At 35.0% G+C, this 25,101-nt stretch overlaps 2 protein-coding genes across 4 annotated transcripts in view; one reads left to right on the top strand and one right to left on the bottom strand.

The window, feature by feature from the left end:
* The window catches only part of LOC105490509 (transmembrane protein 164), a 344,079-nt gene that overhangs the window by 252,570 nt on the left and 66,408 nt on the right, over positions 1-25,101 (top strand). The window lies entirely within an intron of this gene.
* Positions 1-25,101, bottom strand: part of LOC105490472 (AMMECR nuclear protein 1) — a 133,976-nt gene that overhangs the window by 57,514 nt on the left and 51,361 nt on the right. Inside the window, exon 2 of one of the 2 annotated variants that reach the window (XM_011756131.2) lies at positions 12,886-12,996. The exons of the other annotated variant lie outside the window; for it this stretch is intronic. Coding sequence (XP_011754433.1) covers positions 12,886-12,996 — 111 coding nt within the window. The remainder of the gene's footprint in view (positions 1-12,885; positions 12,997-25,101) is intronic. 2 annotated transcript variants of the gene reach the window in all.

Raw genomic sequence — 25,101 nt, 5'->3', positions numbered from 1 at the left:
AACAGATATGTGATGGTGACTGATTATGGGGTCACAGGCTTATTTACTGATGATGCTTGTTTCTTCTCATATTATAAAAATTCCTGCCTACCTACATGTGTCCATGAGGAAAAGAAAAATTGAAATTGCTATAAATATATTTAAAATTTCATTTCTTGGCCATTCTCACTACTTAATTTCTTCCTAAAGTAGAAATATAAATATTTACTATACATGTACTACAATATAAATATTTACTACATACCTAGTATGTACAAGATACTTCGTATACATATATATCCTAATCCTCACAACAAACTTACCAGTTTAGAATTATACCCATTTTACAGATGAGAAAACCAAGGCATGGCAGAACTTCAGTAGCTTCCCTTGGGTCACAAAGCTAAGAATTGAGGGATTCACAACTAGAACCCAGATATGGCTACCTCTAAAGCCCATGCTCTTTCTGCAACCTCATACTGCCTCTGTACTTAAAAAGCAAGTGTCAAAACAAAAATAAGTAAAATGAAAAAGCAGCCAGGTGTGGTGGCTCACACCTGTAATCCCAACACTTAGAGAAGCAGAGGTGGGAGGATCGTTTGAGCCCAGGAGTTCATGACTAGCCTGGGTAACATAGTGAGAGTCTGTTCCCCACAAAAATAAAAGAGAAAAATATTACTATTATAAAAATGACTGCATCATTATAATAGTCTATTTTTGTGAGTATTTAAAAGTGTTCATGATAAAATGACTTTTAAAAGGGAATTTTAATGTCAAACCACTCACACACACAAAAATACATTCAATATGCACTCAATGAAAACTGTAAGAAACCAGCCACAAAAAGACCAAATAACTTCACATCTAGGTAAAGTAGTAAGACAAAGAATCATACTTTATAATCCACTATTCCTAAATGCTGATAAAAACAAGACTTTTAAAAATAATATTTTCTGAATGCCTACTATGTACCACACACTGTTGTAGGCTTTGGGGAATATTACAGCAGTCCTTGCCCTCATGGAACTTACATTCGCATTAAGAGAGACTCACAAATATACAAGTGAATTTAGAGTATGCCAGGTGGTGATAAGTGCTATGGAGAAAAATGAAGCAGGGTAAACAGGCAGGGAGAGCCAGATATCAAATGTAGGCCTTGCTATTTTACATACGTGTCACTGATAATGGTATCATTTGAATAGAGACCTGAAGGGAGTGAGGAAGCCAAGCTTCATGTCTATCTAGTAGAAGACTGTTGCAAGCAAAGAAAATTCAAGTGCAAAGGCCCTAGTGGGGGACCATGCTTGGTGGGTTCAAAGGAAAACAAGGAAACCGGCCTGGCTAAGGCCAAGAGAATGAATGGAGGTGGGAAGAGGGGAGTAGGAGATGAGGTGAGAGGGGCAAGCTGAGCATGGTGGCATTCATTGCAGAACATTAATTTTCCTTTGAGTGAAATATATGTGTTTTAAATACTCTGGCTTTTATTCTAGGTGAGAAAGGTAGACACAGGAAAGCTTCTCATCTCAGATATAAGGATTGACACCCACTGAGGAGAGTTCAGTCATGCCAATGGGTGTGTTTGTGCCATTTTGGCTAATGGGGTAAATGTGCTGCTCTGGGCAATAATAAAGCCTATGAAGAGGAAGCTGCAACAGTATGAGAGGGTACATATTTTTAGACAATAGCTACCACATAGTGAGCTGATCTGTGAGGCACGGGAGCATCTCAATACACAATAGATGACAAATTTAAAATGTAGCCTTTTAAAAAAATATGTACTTTTAAAAAGAACAATTACATTTTATAACATGTATTTACAAACCCATGAATTTAACATAGTCATCCTTTTACCACTGAAATATTTAAGAGTTGCTTCAGCTGAAATCCAGTATCATCTGAGATGACTCCTATTCCTAGCCACTACTCTTTATTAGAGGCAGAAAGAAAGCTTCCCTTTTGACCATACCATTTTCAGGCCTGCTGAAGTCCAACCTGTGTTGTCAGTTCTACCGCCACTCCAAAGACTTTTTCTCTAATGTCACAATGACACTCTTCAGAGAGTTTGTGAAGAAAAATTAGCATCTAAAAATATTCTTTTTTCTTTTAGATTCAAAGCAATTATTATTATAATTAACTATTCATGAGATAGCTACGTTTTGGGTAGTCTCTTTTTTTCCCTAAAACTTTATTTCAAAGTTATTCACCTCACCGTTAATAAGGTGTTATGATTAATGCTCTGTGCCAGTATTACCAGGCCTGCCCACTGCCAGCAATGGTCTTTGAGATAACCCATTTCCTGGCACCCAAAAGTTAAATTACTCTCTTCAAAACATACTGATCTCCCCAACACTTGCAAAAGGATTACATGCACCATTTTGTCACCATTCTTTAAATCAGAACTTACATTATTAATCTACATCGGTACATGTTAAAATGAAGTCATTTGAACAAATTAGGACTGTACAAATCAAAATACTACTAGTTAGTATTAGACAAGAGTATCTTACAAACACTACATTAAACTACATTACATATTACCTTGCAATCTGAAACATTACATTTCATATTTTTGCATGTTTATTTTAAATAACTAAAATTTCACAGAATTTAACAGCAAATAAAGTTTAAAAATTTTAGTTATGTACATAGTTTCAACTATATTTTACAATCTATAAAGATCATGTCATAGTTCATCACCAAAAAGATCTATAAAACTTCTTATCCATCCTGTGTGATAGTTTTTATTTGGTGATGCTGTTTTTTAAGGTGAAAGTTTGAGAAAATGCTACTCTCAGATCTTGAAGTAGAATACTTCTAGTCAGACTATGTAAAAACCTGGGTTGTACCTTATTTTCATTGAACAGATACAAAAAAAAGGAAAAGAACTGTGTTATACCATGAATTTAGGTTGTCAGTCTATAAGTTGAATTTAAAACACTGAAGCATCAGAAGTAAACTTCCCTTCCATTTAAAATTTTTAAGAAGGCAATTAGAAAAATGTTTCATTTAATCTTTAAAATAAGGTGCAAAGAAGGACTGCAACAACAAACTTCCTCATCCACACCTCCAATAACATCTCAATGTTGTTAAGCATAATCTACCGTGAACTGATTCAGGAGCACACCTGGAGCTATATTCACAGCTCCCAAATGTACCATGTTTTCTATACCAGAGGCCTGCTCAATGGCAGTGTCTGTCCAGAGGTCACTACAATAACTTTTGTCACTGCTGGCCTGGACTTAAAGCAACATTCCACATTCCAGAACCAGTGTTTTATTGTCCCAACTCTTTTCTTCCTCTTCAGGATTTGTCAATTTTAGAAAAAGGGCATGTCTGTCTTGCTACTTTCAAAGGGTTTGTGCATATCACATTTTAAGACCACATTGTTTTGGGTACTTTTAATGTAGCACATTTCATATGCTGAAATGATGCTAAAACTTGGGTTTGGTACTGATTCGCCCACATGCTCTGTCTGAGCCCCACTGTAATCAGTGCCTGGGATCCAGGGTACAGTCTTTGATGTGGAACAAAACAAAGAGAACTGGTCCAAATAGGAATTGAACCCATGATCTCATTAGCAGTACAAGTCTAACCAGCAGTGTACAGTTGTTTACTGTTCTTCATATGCAACACAGCTCCACTTATTTCAAAGGCTTAGAATACTTCTCCAGGCTTAGCTAGGAGGCAACTAATGGTCATCTTAGAAGAATGGTTTAGGTTAAAAGCAGCCTGCAGAACTTAAAAGAGATTCTCTTTCCTGCCATCCTCAGTGAAGTGGCTACAGTTGGAACCTTTTAAATCAGCTTTGTAGAACATATAAAGTAGTCCTGAAGGTAGTTGGGTATAGCAACAAGAAGTTGAGTTCTGGGCAATCCCTTTAATTAAAGCTTCTAAGAATTTATTTTATGGACTTTTCTAACTTTCTCTTTCACTACTAGCAAGGATACAAAAGTTAGCATTTCCATGTAGAAATAAAAAAGCAGAGTGTTAAAAATGGAGACAATAACATGCTAATCTAATTTGAACAAGTCTGTAGTTTCAGTGTGTATATTTACAGGATAATTTTTTGAGCTGAAGTAAAATTAATAAAAATGAGTTTTCTGAACATGAGACCAAGTGCAAATCTGTACCTTATGAATCCAAATGTATTTTCTTCACTTTTAGATTTTAAATATACTGAAAAGTACACTGCACATTTGATATTAACAATAATTAAGCTTCACTCTCAAAAGAATGTATTAAATACAGTCATGTATTGCTTAAGGGCAGGGATTCATTCTGAGAAATGCATCATTAAAAATTTCATTGTTGTGTGAACATCATAGAGTGTACTTACACAAACCTAGATGGTATAGTCTACAACACACCTAGGCTATATGATATAGCCTATTGCTCCTAGGCTACAAAGCTGTCCAGCATGTTACTATACTGTGTAATGTAGGCAACCGTAATACAATCGTATTTGTGCACCTAAATATAGAAATGGTAGAGTAAAATTACAGTATTATAATTTTATGGAACCACTGCTGTATATGCAGTCCACTGTTGACCAAAACGTCATTATGCGGTACATGACTATACTGTTTTCCATCTTTAGAATTTCCTAGCATCTGTGAAATTCTATTCCAATAGAAAATTTTTTAAATGTTACAATTTGTCCATGTCTATTTTGTTATATAAATATAGATGTATTTTATTTCTTTTGTTAACAAGAAGTAAATCAGATAACGTAGTTCTTTAGGACAGGACTTTTATGTTGCAAGTTTGTTCTTTATTTAAAAATTGAGAGAGAATGTAAGAAAAACTAGAGTTGTTTCTAAGAAAAATGTATTTATACTGGGTGCGGTAGCTCAAACCTGTAATCCCAGCACTTTGGGAGGCCGAGACGGGCGGATCACAAGGTCAGGAGATCGAGACCATCCTGGCTAACATGGTGAAACCCCGTCTCTACTAAAAAAAAAATACAAAAAATTAGCCGGGCAAGGTGGCGGGCGCCTGTAGTCCCAGCTACTCGGGAGGCTGAGGCAGGAGAATGGCATAAACCCGGGAGGCGGAGCTTTGCAGTGAGCTGAGATCTGGCCACTGCACTCCAGCCAAGGGCGACAGAGCGAGACTCCGTCTCAAAAAAAAAAAAAGAAAAATATATTTATGATGCAAGATAAAGGACTTATGATGCAATAAGTGTTCAGCATTTAAAGATCAACAAATTATTATCAATGATGAAAAGTAAGTTTTTTCCAAAGACTGCTACTTTGGATAACCACATTTAAGGCAGTTTAAAGTTTGAGAGAAGGGGAAAGATCACAGAGAAGGGCTTCATTTCTTTTGCCTTCTACTTTTAAAAAGTATTTCTCATGCTCATAAGATCATAACTAAAATTTTAATATTCAATTGCTACACCAAAACCTCAACTTTCAATTATTTAAAAGTACTTAAATTCCTAACATTGTCCCCATAAAAGTGGTAAAAGCATACGATTTGCATGATAATCACCTTGAGTTACATCAAAGCATAACCATCTTATTCTTCCAGAACACTAAGATACAAATCTGTCCTCCTGTTCATTCAGGTCCTAATGACTCAAATACTTTAGACACTTATAAGTAAGCCCAATATTTATTATGTAAATATTCAGACAAAAGAAATATATTTTTAATGTCTATATTATAATTTTAGGCCACATCTAATGTAACAATTTCATACAATATTTGTGTTCTAACTTAGCTTTACCATTTCAGTCGTTCATCTGAGAAAATGAAGACTTTCACAGACAATGACTCTCAGGAAAGGAGAGAGATATCAGTTTACTGTACTAAAACAAAATATGAATTCACTTTAACAAGACAAGAGGAAAGTGAAATAACTTTTAATTTTCTTCATTTGCCAAGCATCAGAGCTATAATCCAACTTGGTTCTAGCTAATGTTTGGTAAATTCCGTGTGTGTGTGTGCATGTGCATGCACGCTCTTTTACGAGTCCTCTATTTCAAAGGCTTTTTCTTCTATGACAAGATCATTTTCCCCTTTAAAATATGTATTACAAATTTCTTAAAATATAAGTACCCAACACCTTGTATATGGTTGCTTTGATAATAATGATTTATACACATCCCTGTAAATTTGACCTTTTTGGCCCATGTAGGATAAAAACAAGCCAGAAAGTGGTACATATTGTTTTGCTTTTATACAAAGTGAACTAGGGATGAACCAAATAAAATAATTTCATAGTTATCTTTAAATACCTTTTAGCTTTTCTAACAGATACAGAGTAGTAATCATCCAGTATCACCTCCTCTGCTTCTTGAGAAAAACAATTTTCTACCTAGGACTACAATTATTTTGATAACTTATTATCTCTCCTAATATATCATAAACTCCTAAGGCAAAATTAAGACAAGATTTGCAGAATGAACTGTTCAAACATGATTAAAAGGGGAAACAGCCTCGAAGGATCAGAGAGGTATTAAACTTTACAGACAGATGTAAGAACAGGGTAAATTTCTTGCAGTTGACTCTCTCCCTATCAAACTTAAGAACCACGAGCCCTGGTGCTGAAAAAGCCCATTTTCAGCTTCTCTCAACACCACCTTTTCACAGATGGCCTTTTCTGCCCCAGGCATTTTGCCTGTGGCTCTTAATCAAAGCAGGAGGGAGATTCCAACTGCAAACTCTGAAGATCTGAAAGATGTGATAAGGAATTAGAATCTGATATACTCACTACACTTAATTCCTATGGCAATAGGTGCCATATGAATTCAAACAATTCTCTACAATTCAGGAGCCATTACCCATTCTGCAAATGGTTCCTGCTGTTTAGTTTCCATTCTGCTGGGAATTTTGTGGCTACCTCTCTGCACATTAGCACAATCTTGGGATAATGAAGGAGTGCATTAACCTCATGGCTAAAATGAGGATTCCAGATTTGTGCAGATATTTCACCATGCTTCCCTATGGATGATTTTGAGTAAAGAGCATACAACAACCTAGGTTCCAAACTGTACCTTAAATTAAGCGCCTATAAAATCTGACAAATGTTTCCCATTTTGTAATTAATATACTGAAACTATCAAATTAGGTATAAGTTTTAGGACTCAGGCCATCATCTGTTCTATAAAAAGGCAAAAAATGTAGGTTGTAAATTAAACTAATTAATTTTGCATTGTTTGTGATACACCTAATTTATTTCCCCAAAATGCATACTTTAGCCAGGAGTCTTGCCACAACCACTTGCCAAAAATTGTTTGGCCTTAACATCTCCAGAATGAGCTTCCATAACAATAATGTACAGTCAGAGGTGATTCGTACAGCTTTTCTTTTCATAAGAAAAATCAATCTGGGTGATGCTACCATAAAGACTAATATTAAATGAGAGGGAGGAGGAACTTGTTTAATCTAATTATTCACAATGAGCCTAGAGTGGTTACCCAAATAATCAAGAATAAAAATGATCACAAGACGGTCTACCATGACAGGGGAAAATATTATGCTGCTTATAATGGCTTTAAACTCATACTGCTTTAGAAAAATGCCAGATTGCAACACCAAAATATAAAAGCAAATCCAGTTTACAATGAATCTAGTCACCCACAAGTACCCAATGTAGCTAGGACCTTTGAAAGTAATAAAGTAGGTTTGTTAGCTATTTTCAATATCTCAAAATATCTAATGGAAAGTGAACATCTGTATCATGCAAGCAATCAATCCCCCCCAAACTCCCCTGACACACAACCCCACTAACCCACACAGAACAAAATAAAACTCCAAAACAAAACACAGCACATCACCTTTAATGTGGTCACACTGTTCCCTAGAAAGGGCTAAACTTTCATTGCTAATTTCTCAGAATTAAGTAGTTCAACAAAAGTGGCATAGTTCACAATCAAGCTCTAGAACTGCCAGCACCTGAATAATTATTTCACTGCCAAGAGGTCTAAGTACAACAAAGTAAAGGAGAAAAAAAGTCTTTTTTTAAGTGTGGTGACAGGCCACATTCCTGTTTTGCAGAATAAGAATATATCTATTAATTACTTATGTGTTCTGGAAGAATTACAGCCAACTTGAATTTACATAAGTTATACCTGATGTAAATGACGAGTTGATGGGTGCAGCACACCAACAAGGCACAAGTATACATATGTAACAAACCTGCACATTATGCACATGTACCCTACAACTTAAAGTATAATAATAATAAATAAATTTAAAAAAAAAAAGAAATAGATCTGCATTTTGCTGGGAAATTTATTAGACAAAATTTTAAGGAATCTTTTTTGACTGAGATGTTTATATTCATCTATCTTAGTGTTAATTCTCCTCTTTATAAAAGTATGTTTTCTAAGTACTAAAATTGGGGAAATAAATCTGCCTCTGCTTTCTAATGTATAAAAGCCATAAACAATACTGGAAATTATCTCCTTCAGCTCGGACAAAGAATATTTCTACTTTGAAGTCTTCAGCAATGATAAATAGGGTAATTTGTGGACTTTATCACCAAATTCTATGGATAGGCTTTTATCAATAATTCTGAGCTCTCCATCCTGCTTCGTATTTTCTATAATCTTTCCTGCTTTTACCCAGATCCTTCAAGGTCAGGGAAAGAATAGTCTATTTATAATAGTTCCATGTACTTCTCACAAACTTTGCATTACCTACACAGATACTATGTTTTTTCACAATTGAGAAGAAATCCTCAGCCTCTTTATAAGATTTTCTTTCAATCTAAAATCAAAATTTCAATTAGGAGAACATATAACTTGACTATGACAAGTACTTTACATTTAAAAGATTATGTTTATATATATATATTTAAAAACCTTAATTCAGGATAGGCATTTCATTTTAAAAATACCTGGTCATATTTGAACATACAACATGACTATGACAAGTACTTTAATGATAAGTACTTTAATTTTTAAAGTTTTAATAATTTTATTAAAATTAAAATTAAATTTTATTAAAATTAAAAGTTTATAGTTTTATTTATAAATAAAAACTTAATTCAGGATAGGCATTTCATTTTTAAAATACCTGGTCATATTTTTAAGAAAGGTTTTAGAGTTAAGGTACTACACACAAGCTAGATCATTGTCTTCTATAAACTGGTTAACTTTTAAGAGGAAAAAGGGTACTCAAACAGATATTTTGTACACCTATGTTCATTGCAGCATTATTCACAACAGCCAAAAGGTAGAAGCCACCCACCCAAACATCCACCAATGGATGAAAGGATAAACAAAATGTGGTATATACATACAATGGAATATTCAGCCTTAAAAAGAAGGTAAATTGACACACACTACCACATGGATAAACCTTGAAGACATTATGCTAAGTGAAATAAGCTAGTCACAAAATGACTATCATATGATTCCACTGATATGAGGTACCTAGAGTAGTCAAATTCATAGCAACACAAAAAAGAGTGGTGGTTGCCAGGGCCTGGAGGAGGAAGAATGTGGAGTTCATGTTTAATGGGTACAGAGTTTGAGTTGGGGAAGACGAAAAACGTTCTGGAGATGGATGGTGGTGATGACTGTATGACAATGTGGTTGTGCTTAAGGCCACAGGACTATACATTTAAAAATGGTTAAAATGGTAAATTTTATGTTACATATATTTTCCCACAATAAAAAAAAGAAGAGATATAATTGAGTAACATTCTGAAAATCAAACAAGTCTATCTAATCACAGATGAACCGGTTATTCTAATCTTTAAAAAGATGCCTATGCCTAGAATGCCTTTAATTTCACTGTTTATGTTTTGTTTTGTTTTGTTTTGTTTTTGCTTTGCTTTCTCCCTCCTTTATGCGCCATCCCCTAAGTTCATTTAATTCTATTTATTCATTTTGTGAGTTATGGGTTTTAAGGTGGGACGACCAGAGGCCAAGAATCACCAATTTTTATGTTAAAAAAAAAATTGTATTCTTAAAGTCAAGTCCATGTAGCTAAAGAATGCAATTTCCTGTTCTACAGTAGTATTTTTTTGTAATAAGCTTTATCCTTAATACAATATTAGTTCAAGTCAATTTTCTTCTGCCTGGTCTATACAACTCTGAGTTGTATACTTTCCATAATATTATCTATGGATTTTCTGGAATTTTAAATAATGTTGCAAAATTTCAGTCTTAACCCTCTACTAGAATTTTTGAAGGATTACTGATCTATGATTTATAAAATGTATAGTAACTTGTTTTCAAGTTCATTATTTTCATGACAAAGCTTCAAAACATAAATAATCAGAAAATTTTGTCTCAGGGGATGGATTTTATAGACACATGTTCTGGGTTTGAATCCTAGTTCTATCACTTAATAGATGTGTGAGTGGGTAAATTATTTAAATTACCTAATTCTCAGTTTCCTCATTTTGAAAATGTAGATATTAGTACCTAAGAGTTATTACAAGGACTATGCATGTAAAGCTCCTCAACAATGTCTGATGTAGTAAATTCTTAATAAATGGCAGCCATTAACAAAAATAATCATAATAACATAATATGTAAAAATGATAAGCACACTACTGGACAGAAAAATATTATATTCCAACTTTTAAAAAATGACTCCTTATAAATTTTGATGCTGAAATGAATCCAGGAAAAAAGATTACTTGTATTTTGTAAGACTCGTTTTCTTTTGTTCATCTTTTCCAAATAGTATGATTGTTAATATCTTGTTAAAGAAAGGAAATTAAGCCAAACAAAAATGAGAAGTAAAACCATGTATGTGCATGTGTGTATACACACACAAACACATGTACACACACACACACGCCCCTCTGTAATGTGATATACACAATTTGAGGAAGCTGTATAGAAACATGAGAAAAAAGTTGAAAAGTAAACAGGAAGAGCTATAGATTGCAATGAGGGTAACAAGGTATACAAATGTAGGCAAATTTCCAAGTTCAAGTATTTGAACAATTCATTCAGAATCACATTACTGTCAGAAAATTCTACTGTAATTCTTCTGGTCATTACCCTAGGATATAAATGGAGAAGTCCAGAAAAGTTGGATATTTTCACCCCTTGCCAACATAAGCAAAATTATTTTTTTCTTTAAACAAAACCCAATTGCTACCACAGTTACTACTACGAAAGATTTCTAAGGTATATAATGTTTGATAATGGGATTTCTGCTACAATTTCACTAGAAAGCACAAAGGGTTTCTATACTACCAACTCTTACTACCCAAGTATAAAGTAATACTCTGTTTTGAAAACAGACTTGTGTTTCCAAAAATGTGTTCCTTGGAACACTCAGACTTTGGGGTGGGAAGATAAAAGGGTCCTGTAGTCAAATAAGCCTGGAAAATGCTACATTCTATTTCTCTCTCTTAGATATACATAACACTATTAACATAAAAGGTTCTGAGAAGTCCTACAGTGAGCAGAGCTGTTTTTAACCAGTGTTTCCCAAACTTATCTGGTCACAGAATTCTTTTCTTCAGGTAGTGCAAAGGAACCAGTGTTCCTCATAACAACTTATTTTGGGAAATGTACAATAAATTGCCATTGATTAGTATTAAATATGTAATTTAATTTGTACCTATCTCAAAAAGGTAGCCATTGGCAGAATTTGCTGAAGTCCCAAAAATGAGTCCATTGTATTTTATGTCAGAAAAAAAAAATCTAACATGCCTAGACTAGTACTTATATTATCTTTAACAAGTTGAATTTATTTCCAGAATATGTGTTTCAACCCTTACAGCCTGTATGTTATTTAATCAAATCCAAACATCCAGTTTCTCATACCTGCGAAAAGCTAAAAAATGAATATGATCCTCCAAGCCATTGTTTTATTTTATTTTTTCTGGGCTTCACTGTAAGCTGAGAAAACCCTGCAGCTGTGAGCTACTGCATACCTTCAAATATGAGAATACTAAACTCAGTTACAGCATTTTATTAACTGGTGCTATGAGCCTGCATTTATGCAGTTCTACAGTAAAATAATTAATGTTCCACATTAATCCTGAAGTAAAATAGTGATTATTACTTCATTCTCCTAACACCTCTATTAAGTATACAGAACAAAATACTGTAATGACTATTTTACCTATGGAGGTTGAGCAACATGCCCCAAGCGCCAATAGTCAGCAGGGAGCAATTTCTTGTTGGACAGACACTGTGCATGTTACAACTATAGAAACTGTATCAGATAATCACCCTAAAATGTGAACAAAAACAGGAAATTCCTTTACTAATAGCTTATTATCTAAGGAATTTTCTTCTTCTGAAATAATTTTGGGTCACAATTTGCTTGAAATATAAACTTGAACCAAAAAACTCACATTGTGTGCTAGATAGCATTTTGTGAATTCAGAAATTAAGAACGAAGTTTTAAACAATTGTAATGAGGAATTGCTTTGTCCTTGCGTTAGATAAAAGAAAATAAGCAAGCTACAATTAATTCTGGGTGAAGTGTGAATGTGAATGATTATACTGCTAGGCTATAGCATCACTTTCTTCCTAGGCTCTCCTTTCAATTTCAAAAGTACTTAAAAGTGTAACAAAATGTGTAAGATGAAAGAGACAACAACTATTTTCAAAAAACACAACAGGGAAGAAATAATGACTGTTACTATAGAAATCACATATTTTGGCAACCCATGGACATTTGGTCATTGGTTTTCAAGTTATACAAAATAAGCTGGCCACTGGAAGAAAAAAACACTTCAAAACATCGATGGCAGAAATACATTAATCCCAGTATTTTATATTATGATAATATATATGAATAATATTTTACCAGAGAGAAGGTAAATGGTCAAAGACAAGGAAAAACGTGACATGAAGGAAAACAAGAACGTTGACAATTCAGTAAAAGAAAAGGAGTTAAAGTATCAGATTCAAGTTTCGTAAGTTTTTTTTTTTTTTGAAATGTAAAAGCAGAGGTAACAAAAATTGGTCTTCACCTGGTAAGTGTGTACTCCCTGAGTCCTGAATGCAAATTCATGGCAGAAAAAGTACCTATGCATCCACGTAATCTTTTGTCTCGACCAATCTTCCATGTTACAAACAGTGGGCTGTAATGGAAGATAAAAATAGGGTAAATCAATCAATTCAATTCAAACAAGTATTTATTGAGTATTGACTGTCTGCTAGGTTAGGTGCCTGAGACATAAAGACCAAAAGACAGGCCTTCAAGGGGCTCAGAGGCCAGCCCAATAGGACTACATTTAGCAAAAGTTATATTATACTACTACTACATTATATTTAGTGTATCCTATATGTTAGGCATCTCAATAAATGTTTTAAACAAATTATGTTAATCTTCATCAACAACTCTAGGAGGCTAATACTAACATTCCTATATGAGGGAGTCTCACAGTTGATACATAATGAAGTAGGCACTCAAACCTGGGCAATCTTAACTATAGAGCCTTAACCATTATGGCTAACTGCATAATTACTCATTTAAACCTCAAATAACTGACTTATATGTAAGTCTAATTTGGAAAATCTGGGATAAAAAACAATGATTTTCATAAATACTTCCTGAAAATATAGGGGATATGTGCTGTGAAAGGTGCTACAAGGATGCCTAAAACACAGTCATTGCTCTCTAGGAGCCAGTATAAGAGGGAGGCATAACTATTACACAGCTAACTAATACAAGGAAAAAGGAAATAGATACTATAAACCATGTCCAAATGCCATAATTTAAGCTATTGGGATAGAAGAAAACTTCATCAAGTTTGACATTCTTTAGCTTCACCTAGAAAAATCAGTAGGGTTCAGAGAGGTGAAGGGCAACAGCAGACATTAACAAAATAATACTCTGAAACCAGAAAATTTATTTTAATTTTTAGATAAAATTATTACCTGCAAATACAATCTCTCAAGCATCAAAGAACAAAGTATCAATTATAACAAAATATCATCAAGAATAATGTGGTTTTAGATGAAGTTTAATACAGTAGATGTTTGGATTCTGCTGTAAACTACTGACAGCCTCAATTAATGGTTAAGTCTAAAAACAATTACGTTCTAATTACAGCAACTTTGTATGCCAGTTTTTAAGAAATAATTTACCCATTTTAGGACATTTTGTAAAAAGATAAATACCTTACAATTGAGGATGATCTTTGGTAATATGAGTATTCACAGTAATACTGGAATAATGCATTTCTGCTTTCTAAAAACTTAAATTTTAAGGGGATATACCATATGTCATTTTTCCTCTAACACACTGGTGAGCTGGAGAACATCTTTTCTTTAAAATACTCTTTAGTGAGTCATCAGCAGATGGATGAAAAGATATCTCATTCAAGTACTTCAATCACCCACCTTAAGCATTTAAATTATGCTGAGCTCTGACAGCCACAATGGCAGATAGGTTCTCAAATAAGTAATATATACAAACCAGGGAGAAGTACTTACTACTAAGAAGTACTAAGAGTTACCATCTTCCAAGAGCCAAATGTCCAGTGGCATTCAAAAAGATGACTAAAGCATAAGGTCAAGTTACTGTCAACATTAGCATTCAAGTGAAGGACGACCTACACTAAAGGTATTAAAATAACAAACAAAAGGTAAAAGCCAGGTTTTTTGCTTTCTATATCATATGTAATAAACCTGTTATAACTTGAGACAAGATTCTAATGCTCCATTTGGAAATTTTTCTCCAATTGTTCTTGACTAACCACTGATCAGGAAGACAAGAATTAGATGGGATTACTTTCTCACCAATTCTTTCATTACTCACATAAATACCAGTATCTTAAAATTTAAACCTTATCTTTAAGGATGAAATTCACCTCTTCATTTTTCAGTTTCTAACTTGGCATAGTCAACATCAGCAACCATTTTTTTGTTTTGTTTTGAGATGGAGTCTTGCTCTGCTGCCAGGCTGAGTGCAGTGGTGTGATCTCGGCTCACTACAACCTCCACCTCCCGAGGTCAAGCAATTCTCCTGCCTCAGCCTCCTAAGTAGCTGGGATTACAGGTGTGCACCACCATGCCTGGCTAATTTTTGTCTTTTTAGTAGAGACGGGGTTTCACCATGTTGGTCAGGCTGGTCTCAAACTTCTGACCTCGTGATCTACCCGGCTGAGCCTCCCAAAGTGCTGGGATTACAGGCGTGAGCCACCACGCCCAGCCTGTCTCTCTCTCTCTTTTTTTTTTTAATACTTTAAGTTCTGGGGTACATGTGCAGAACGTGCAGGTTTGTTACATAGGTATACAGGTGCCATGGTGGTTTGCTGCACCCATCAATCCGTCACCTACATTAGGTATTTCTCCTAATGCTATCCCTCCCCTAGCCCCCCACTCCCCGACAGGCCTCCGTGTATGATGTTCCCCTCCCTGTGTCCATGTGTTCTCATTGTTCAACTCCCACTTATGAGTGAGAACATGTGGTGTTTGATTTTCTGTTCTTGTGTTAGTTTGCTGAGAATAATGGTTTCCAGCTTCATCCATGTCCCTGCAAAGGACATGAACTCATCCTTTTTATGGCTGCATAGTATTCCATGGTGTATATGTGCCATATTTTCTTTATCCAGTCTATCACTGATGGACATTTGGGTTGGTTTGAAGTCTTTGCTATTGGGAATAGTGTTGCAATAAACATATGTGTGCATGTGTCTTTATAGTAGAATGATTTATAATCTTTTTGGCATATACCCAGTAATGCGATGGCTGGGTCAAATGGTACTTCTAGTTCTATATCCGTAAGGAATCGCCACACTGTCTTCCACAATGGTTGAACTAATTTACACTCCCAACAGTGTAAAAGCGTTCCTGTTTCTCCACATCCTCTCCAGGATCTGTTGTTTGCTGACTTTTTAATGATTGTCATCCTGTCTCTTCTTTGAAAACAAAACAAAACAAAATAAAACAAACTTTATTTTTTGATCACAGAAGTAGCATACGATCATAAATTAAGAAATTAGAAATACAGAAATGTATCAATCCTCTTCTATAACAATGGTTATACAAAGTATCTCTATATAAGACAGGTCTTTTGGCAGCTTCAGAATGAAGTGAATCACAATGAAACATAGATAATAGCATGTTTTTAAAATACCATTATGGTTTCTGAATAAGTCAGAACTAAGTTGTATATTCTCTTCCTCAATGAATTCCATAAGAAACCTAAAAGTGTGAGTGAATTCATTTCCTATCAAAAACGCTAGAAATGAAAGTCATTTAAAAGTCTTTTACCTTCTACTTTTTCATTTATATACACACACCATTCTTACTATAACATAACCCTATCTGCTCAAGTAAACATTTAAAACTTAAAGTATAAATAGAAAAATAACACAAACTAAACACTATACTATGAAATATGTTGCAGGGCACTCAAACATATGGTGGGAGAAATTATATATTAATAGTTTCTTATAATGCCATGCTATCACTGATGACGGAATGATTAATTCAGAGCTTAGGTTGCTGGAGGACAAGCTGCATTTTACAAGGCAGCCTGAGGAGCAAAGATGCTCCACAACAAGCATGGGTATGGACATGTAAAAGTGCACAGCACATTCAGGAAACAGGAAGTAGTCTGATAGTCTTGATAACTTTTGCTATGGGCTCTTTCAGATTTAACATTTCTTTGAATTTGAAGCACTGTGGACTATGTGTTCTCAAGACCCCTCATAAGATGTGAGCAGATACAGAATCATCTACACTCTCCCTGATCCTTACCTGCCCCTGGCAACATCCACTTTGGGAGTTGGGATTTCGGGGAAGTATGTGTGTCAAAGATGGAGGGAGTGCTACCGTGTTTAGGACAGATGCCTGAAGATGGAAGTAGTCAGACTTTTAGCAGACAGAATAAAACTATTCATTAAAAATCTGGGACTCTAATTTCTCATTACAAATCCTCATCCAACATCGTTTATATAAAGTACACGTGTATGGAATTAAAACAACTAAAATACCTAAAAGCAACATTTAATCAGGGAAAGAACCTGGGAATTTAAGCATTTTAAAGTAGACAGACACATAATAAACATCACTGAGCACAAGAGATTGTATCTTGTGTGTGATAACCACATTGTACAGGGCAATGACTACGAGAACATTCAATACATATTATCTAAAAATAGGAACAAATTTTTTTCTTCACGCAACACAGAGGGAAGGAATAGGCAATTTCATTTTTAAATGTGCTATTAAAACATGTATGAGTTCCAAAAAGGACCTAATACATCAGCATAATCAGAGGTAGATCAAAATAGAAAAAGGGTTTTGAGTCTGTTGAGAGGAGCTGCTCAGTGAGAAAAAAATACAGAAAACCAGTTCATAGTAAGACAAAGATTGGATGTTTTGGGAAAATGCTTTTGCCATATGGTTTGAGGCCACCTACATACATTGAAAAAATACTACAAACTAGAAGAGAGTTCAAAATGAGATGAAATATTAATGGAAATGTTTATCTGAAGGTAACCAGACAAAGCTTTTAAAGTAATTTTCCTATTTCTGAGAAACCTTTGCAGAAAAGTAAACACTCCATTTTTTCATGTCTGTAGACAGGAACAGGAAGTAATCATTTAATTTAGATGAATCCTCCCTGCCAACTAGCAGCCAATACTGTCAGGTCAACAGTAGCTCTAGGGAAATGTAGTTGCATACAATCAGCAAAAGTACGAAAAGCAATGTAAATCTGAACAGGACACTCCCCATCTATTGATGTGAGCCAGAACAAATTAGAAATATGTTTGCAGGAGCAGAATACAATTAAGTGATACAACGAAAAAGGTGTATTTACTTAATACTATTTTACCGTAAACCCTATCTCTCCTGCCATATCAAGGCAAAATAGAGGTTACAAAAAAGTCTTAGACCCTGGCAATTTGCTCTTCTTTAGAATAAGATTATTTAGAATAAGATTTGTAGGAGTCAGCATTAACAAAAAACATCAATCTCTACCAATGCAATAATAATTAATAAAACAGGGTACTCAACAAGGTTATTTATATTGGAGGGGGGGATATAGGAAAAAAGAGAAGCCCTGTAACTTATTCTGTTCTTCTACCATCAAATAATGATTGTTTCTCAACTGCATTCAGGTTTCTCAGCAATTTAGCTCAAAAATACAACTATATTCCTCATGACATCCAGCTAAAAATACCATAATTCCCCAGGATCTAGCAGCTTACAGAAGTACAGAAATGACGGTGTCTTCTTTCCACCACCAGGTAAAAACCTTTCACTTCCTGTTTCAACAAAAAGAAGCTTTACATTTCATTTCTAAATCATATAAACTACAGATTCAATTCATAAAAACATACCTAATAAGGTTAAATCATGTAATAGGGATGCCATAATAAAATACTATACACTAGGTGGCATAAACAACAGAAATTTATTTCCTCACTGTTATGGGGGCTAGAAAGCCCAAGATTGAGATACTGGCAGAGTTCAGTTCCTGGTAAAGGCTCTCTTCCTTTACTAGGCTTTAAGGCTGCTATACGGCCACTTTGTACTCACATAGTCTCCTCTGAGTGTGTGCAGGGAGAGGGAGAGCACGAGCTCTCCAAGTGTCTCTTATAAGGACACTAATCCTATTGGATCAGGCCCCCATCTTCATGACTTCATTAAACCGTAATTAATTTCTTGTAGGCCTTATCAAATACAGTCACATTAGGGGTTAGGGCTTGGACATATGAATGCAGAGGTTGGGGGGGTGGGTTACAATTCAGTCCATTACAAATCCCTAACCCAAACTTTAGTACATAGTTTAAAATGTGTATAACAATGTATGTAAGCTCATTCACTGAAAGAGTCTTTAAGAGATAATCCATTTGCTTTTCATTTTACAGGTGAAATACAGAAAGACATCCAGGCAGACAGTGTAGAATCACCAAATTGGTTAGTGTTAGAACCTGGCAAGTCCTCCAAATTTTCTTACTACTGGTTTAATAAGGGTTTTTTTTTTTTCCCCACTACAGGAAAAAAAATGTGAGTGGCAAACCTAGGTGTCTTCTAAAAGACCAAAGAATAGGAAAATTCTATGAATACTACGTAGCACTACATAGGTGAGCATAAGCACAAATCTCTTCCTCCTGTTCCTCCCAGTAGGGGAGACAGAAAGATTAGCTGAAAAGATACCAGGACAAACTAGAAATGCTGCATCAGCCTGGAAACACTAGCCCTGATTTATAAGTTTCTACATTATTACGTAAGAAACCCACAGTAAAGCCTACCATTTTATGCTTGATGTCTTCCCAACACTCTTTCTGATCTCCCTCAGCCTTCTCACTTCATTTTTTCCTGTTGTCTAGCTGGACTTCATCAAACCCAGGTACTCTGTTAAATACAAATTTCCTCCAAATCGAAATTTCCATTTATTATACCATTGGTTAACAACTCATCAGCTAGGTATTGATCTGATTATTTGATTAAGTAGTTCATATTATAGAATGAATGAGACTCCTCCAGATAATTTGAAAATCAAATTGAGAGGAATGGAGAGAAATAGGAGGGGGCTAATCTGAGTCAGGGTCGAGAAGTAAGATTCAGATGCATTTCTCATCCAACCATTTGCTGTAGATAAAATGCACTAAATCACCACTGTATCCTTATACCATACTCCTCCCTCCAACCTTTGTATAATAAATAGCCTGTATCCCATAGGGCTCAGGAAAATAAGGTCACGCTGCTTAGATAGACAGCATAAATTAGTATAGGAGACCACAAATATCTGAAAGCGGGGATCAGGAATTACCAATCTTTCAATACTTTTCTTTGCCTGGTGTTCCAAGAAATTCTATCATAGCAGCATTATATTCTCTTTCTCCCATTTATGTAATTCTAATTTAACTGGCAAATGCCAGAGGAAGGGATGCAGACTAAAGTCTTAACAGATGATTGGGAAGGTAGAATTTTTTGCTGTTGTTAATCAAGTGTAATCACCACAGACATACAATCAGCCAAAGCACAAGCATACTGTAAGGGATTAGCTTGATTCTGCCAATTTTTGAACTGAAAGACCCATTTCTTCCTTTAACAAGAGCAAATCAACAATTTTCAGCAAACAAAAAATAAATTAGTCCCAGACTTGATATGCTGAGACAATCTTATAGTTTTTTAGAGCCATAAATTAGATGAGAAAGACCACCTTAATTGGAAAAAAATAGAATTTTTGCACATATTTTCTTAGTTTATACTGCAGTTGGGTATTAAATTTAATATATAGTAACATTTCAAGGGAAAAATAGCTGTGGGTTTTTTTTTCCTGATAATAGGAACACACCACAAATCTCTATTACCTGAAAATCCAACTTAATTTTAAATGACATTTTGCTATAGATTTCAAAAATGAAGTAATTTCTATTTGGAAGTCCTATTCTGAACCCATTTGTTCAAAGGGCTTTAAGGTTTGAGACTTACTCTTTACTATTAAAAAAATTAATTATTTTAGGCTGGGCACGGTGGCTCACGTCTGTAATCCCAGCACTTTGGGAGGCCGAGGCGGGCGGATCACGAGGTCAGGAGATCGAGACCATCCTGGTTAAAACGGTGAAACCCTGTCTCTACTAAAAATACAAAAAAATTAGCAGGGCATGGTGGTGGGCGCCTGTAGTCCCAGCTACTTGGGAGGCTGAGGTGGGAGAATGGCATGAATTGAACCCGGGAGGCGGAGCTTGCAGTGAGCCGAGATCATGCCAGTTACTCCAGCCTGGGCAGCAGAGCGAGATTCCGTCTCAAAAAAAAAAAAAAATTATTTTAATATGAAACAAATCAGGCAAAAAAGAGCTTCTATTGAAGTCTTCCAATTCCTATGCTAAATGTTAAGCAAAACTAACAGAAGAACTATGTCCAGAAATTTTAGAATGAATATTAATTGATACAGTCAACTCCTATTTTTTATGCCGTTAAAAACTTGTATGGAACTTTGTTTTGGTATTTCCATTTGACTGTGTATGCAGGATGGTCAGGGAATTCATAACACTTCAAACAAAACAATGAAAACAGTTAGGGGTTTCTTATTTGTCTTTATTTTCTTTTAGGTTTAGGGTTTACACGTGCTTGTTGTTACATGGGTATACTGCATACCGGTGAGGACTTGGTTTCTAGTGTACCCATTACCCAAATAGTGAACACTGAAATGGATAGGTAATTTTTCAACTCTCACTCCCCTCTCACTCTTCCCACTTTTGGAGTCTCCAGTGTCTATTACTCTTTCCATCTTTATGTCCATGTGTACTCACTGTTTAGCTCCCATTTACAAGTGAGAATACATGGTATTTGGCTGTTTCTTAGTTTACTTAGGATAATGACCTCCAGCTCCATCCATGTTGTTCCAAAGGACACAATTCCATTCTTTTTTTTATGGCTGCACTGTATTTCATGGTGCATGACACACCACATATTCTTTGTCTAGTCAACTGTTGATGGACACTTACACTGGTTCCATGACTTTGCTATTGTGAATAGTGCTGCAATGAACACATGAGTACAGGTATCTTTTTAATGTAATGATTTATTTTCCTTTTGGTAGATACCCAGTAGTGGGATTGGTGGGTCAACCAGTAGTTCTATTTTTAGTTCTTAGAGAAATGGCCATCCTGTTTTCCACAAAAGTTGAACTAATTTACATACCCTCCAACAATGTATAAGCGTTCCCTTTTCTCCACATCCAAACCAACATCTGTTGTTTTTTCACTTTTTAATAGTAGCCATTCTGACTGGTGTGAGATGATACCTCAGTGTGGTTTCAATTTGCATTTCTCTGAGGATTCACGATGTTGAATGTTTTTTCATGTGCTTGCTGGCTGCTTGTATGTTTTCTTTTGAGAAATTTCTGTCATGTCCTTTGCCCAGCTTTTAATGGGTTTTTTCCCCTCTTGTTGAGTTGTTTGACTTCCTTGTAGATACTGGATGTTAGTCCTTTGTTAGAAGCATAATTTGCAAATATTTTCTCCTGTTCTGTAGGTTCTCTGTTTACTCTGTTGATTATTTATTTTGCTGTGCAGAAGCTTTTTAGTTTAAGTTTCATTTGTCTGTTTTTGTTGCATTTACTTTTGGAGTTTTCATCATAAGTTCTTCACCTAGGAAAATGTCCAGAAGAGTTTTTCCTAAGTTTTCCTCTAGGATTTAGTTTCAGGTCTTACATTTAAGTCTTTAATCCATCTTAACTTTTGTATATGGTGAGAGATAGGGGTCCAGTTTCATTCTTCTGCACATAGCTAGTCAATTTTCCTAGCACCATTTAATGAATAGGAACTCTTTCCCCATTGTTTATTTTTCTCTACTTTGTTGAAGATCAGTTGGTTGTAGGTATGTGGTTTTATATCCAGTTCACTATTGTGTTCCACTGATCTGTTTGTCTATTTTTGTACCAGTATCATGCTGTTTTAGTTTTAGTTACTATAGCCTTATAGCATAATTTGAAGTCAGGCGGTGTGATGACTCTCAACTTGGTCTTTTTGCTTTAAGATTGCTTTGGCTATTCGGGATCTTTTTTTGTTCCATGTGAAATTTAGGATTGTTTTTCTAATTCCATGAAAAATGACATTGGTAGTTTGATAGTGATTGTGTGGAATCTGTAGATTGCTTTGGGCAGTATGGTCATTTTAACAATATTGATTCTTCTAGTCCATTAGCATGGGATGTTTTTCCATTTGTTAATGTCATCTATGATTTTTCATCAGTGTTTTGTAGTTCTCCTTACAGAGATCTTTTGCCTACTTGGTTAAATGTATTCCTATATATTTTATTTTTTGAGTGGCTATTTTAAATAGGATTGACTTCTTTATTTGGTTCTCAGCTTGAACACTATGTATAGAAATGCTGATTTTTGTACACTGATTTTGTATCCTGAAACTTAACTGAAGTCACTTACGAAGTCTAGGAGTCTTCAAGGAGTCATTTGTGTTTTCTAGGTATACAATCATGTCATTGACGATCAGAGATAATTTGACTTTCTTTTTCCAGTTTGTATGCCATTTCTTTCTCTTACCTGATTGCTCTCGCTAGTACTTCAGTACTATGTTGAATAGGAGTGATGAGTGGACATCGTTGTTCCTGTTCTTAGGGGGAATGTTTTCAAATTTTCCCTATTCAGTATAATGTTGGTTATGGGTCTGTCATAGATGGCTTTTGTTACTTTGAGATTATGTACCTTCGATGCCTTATTTGCTGAGGGTTTTTATCATGAAGGGATGTTGTTACTTGTTTTGGGTTTTGTACCTATATATTCCCACCACCAGCTAATGACCTATCTTCTACCATCTTGTCTTCCCCAGAGCCCATCACTCAATTAGCAGAAATAGAGTAGAAGGGAAGTAAATATACTGATTGATTTAAACATAAATATTAAAAGAGCTAGAAAACTATCCATAGTCTTCATTCCAGGTTTTTATGTTGTTTTCCACTCCAAAGACATCTGATGCTAGCTTAATAAGTAAGACTTGCAGTAAAACTGTGATGTATTTGTTTTTCACATGTTTTCTGGATTTAGAAAGGTAAATGTTAATGAATTTAAGGTCCTTATATTGGATTACTCACTCCCATGAAAGAAAAGAGCTGGAAAGACAGCTTTATAGCAAGCCCTCCTCACTGTAGGGAGAAGAAGAAAGGCAAGATCGAGGGATAAGTCACCAACAACTTGAGACCATATTTTGTGTCAGGGCTGCGTATGTTGCTTTTGCTTCTGCCGCCCCTTCCTTTACCGTTCAGAAAACAGTTCTGCCTCTTGAGAACCTCTACTAGGAAATACTCAAGAGGTTGATGCATTTTTAGATGAAACTGATATCCTTGCCTCCAAAGTGCTTCTTTTTAAAAACCAACCTTATTAAAATATAGTTTCCACATAATAAAAGCACCCATTTTAAGTGTAAAGTTTAATGACTTTTGGCAAACGTATACATATATGTAACCTAAACCACGACCAGGGTATAAAACATTTCCATCACCCCAAAGATCTCCCTTGCATCACTTTGCAATCAATCCCGTCCCCACAGTCCTGGACCCTGGGGCAAACACTAACCTGCTGTCACTATAGTTTTGCATTTTGTAGAATTTCATATAAATGGAATCATCCAATATACAATCTTTTGTGTCAAACTTCACTTAGCATAATGCTTCTGATATTCATTTATGTTGTCTTTTTTTTATTGCTGATTAATATTCCATTGAATGGATATATCAGTTTTTTGTCCACTCAACTGTTGATGGCTTCTAGGGTTGCTTCCACTTTGGGCCTATTATAAATAAAGCCACCATGAAACTTGTGTTCAAGGCCTTTTTAAAAAGTAGCTTTGTTGAGTATAATTGATATAAACAGAACTGCACATATTTAAAGTGTACAATTTAATGAGTTAGCACAACTGCAACTTTATACCTGTTGAACAAATCCCCATTCTCCCTTCCCCCAACCCCCGGTAACCATGAATATAGTCTACACTTCTATTTGTTTGACTAGCATATATCTCATAAAAGTGGAAATATGTGGTATTTGTCCTTCTGTGACTGGCTTATTTCACTTAGCATAATGTTCTTTAGGTTGAGCCACTTGTTGCAAATAACTACTACAATAATTTCCTTCTTTTTAAAGGCTAAATGATATTCTGTTGTACGTATATACCACATATTCTTTATCATTTGTCTATTAATAGATACTTGGGTTGTTCTCTATCTTGGCTATTGTGAATAATGCTGCAATGAACATGGGATCTGAGATAATCTCTTCAAGATCCTCATTTCAATTCTTTTGGATATATACCCAAAAGTGGGATTGCTTTATGGTAGTTTTATCTCACATTTTTAGGAACTTCAATGCTGTTTTACGTAGCTGCTGCACCATTTTACATTCCCACCAGCAGTGTACAAAAGTTCCAATTTTTCTAGCCTCACAGTTTGAGTTGGGAAGAATTCTATCCTCCTCTATTTTCTATGAGTTTGGTTTATTTGTTCCTTAAATATTTGATAGACTTTACCATTGAATTCATTGGACACTAGAGTTTTAATTACAGGATGTTTTTAAACTACAAATTTAACTCATTTAATAGACATAAGGCTATTCAGATTTTCTAGTATTTCTGAGTCACTTTGTTAAATCGTGTCTTTCAAGGAATTTTTCCACTTCATCTAAGTTGTAGAATTTATTGACATAAAGTCATTCAGGATATTCCCATATCATCCTTTTAATGTTTGTAGGATCTGTATGTCTATTA

This window comes from Macaca nemestrina, chromosome X (assembly GCF_043159975.1).
Source record: "Macaca nemestrina isolate mMacNem1 chromosome X, mMacNem.hap1, whole genome shotgun sequence".
Classification (NCBI taxonomy): Eukaryota; Metazoa; Chordata; class Mammalia; order Primates; family Cercopithecidae; genus Macaca; species Macaca nemestrina.
This window is presented reverse-complemented; position numbering and strand designations above follow the sequence as displayed.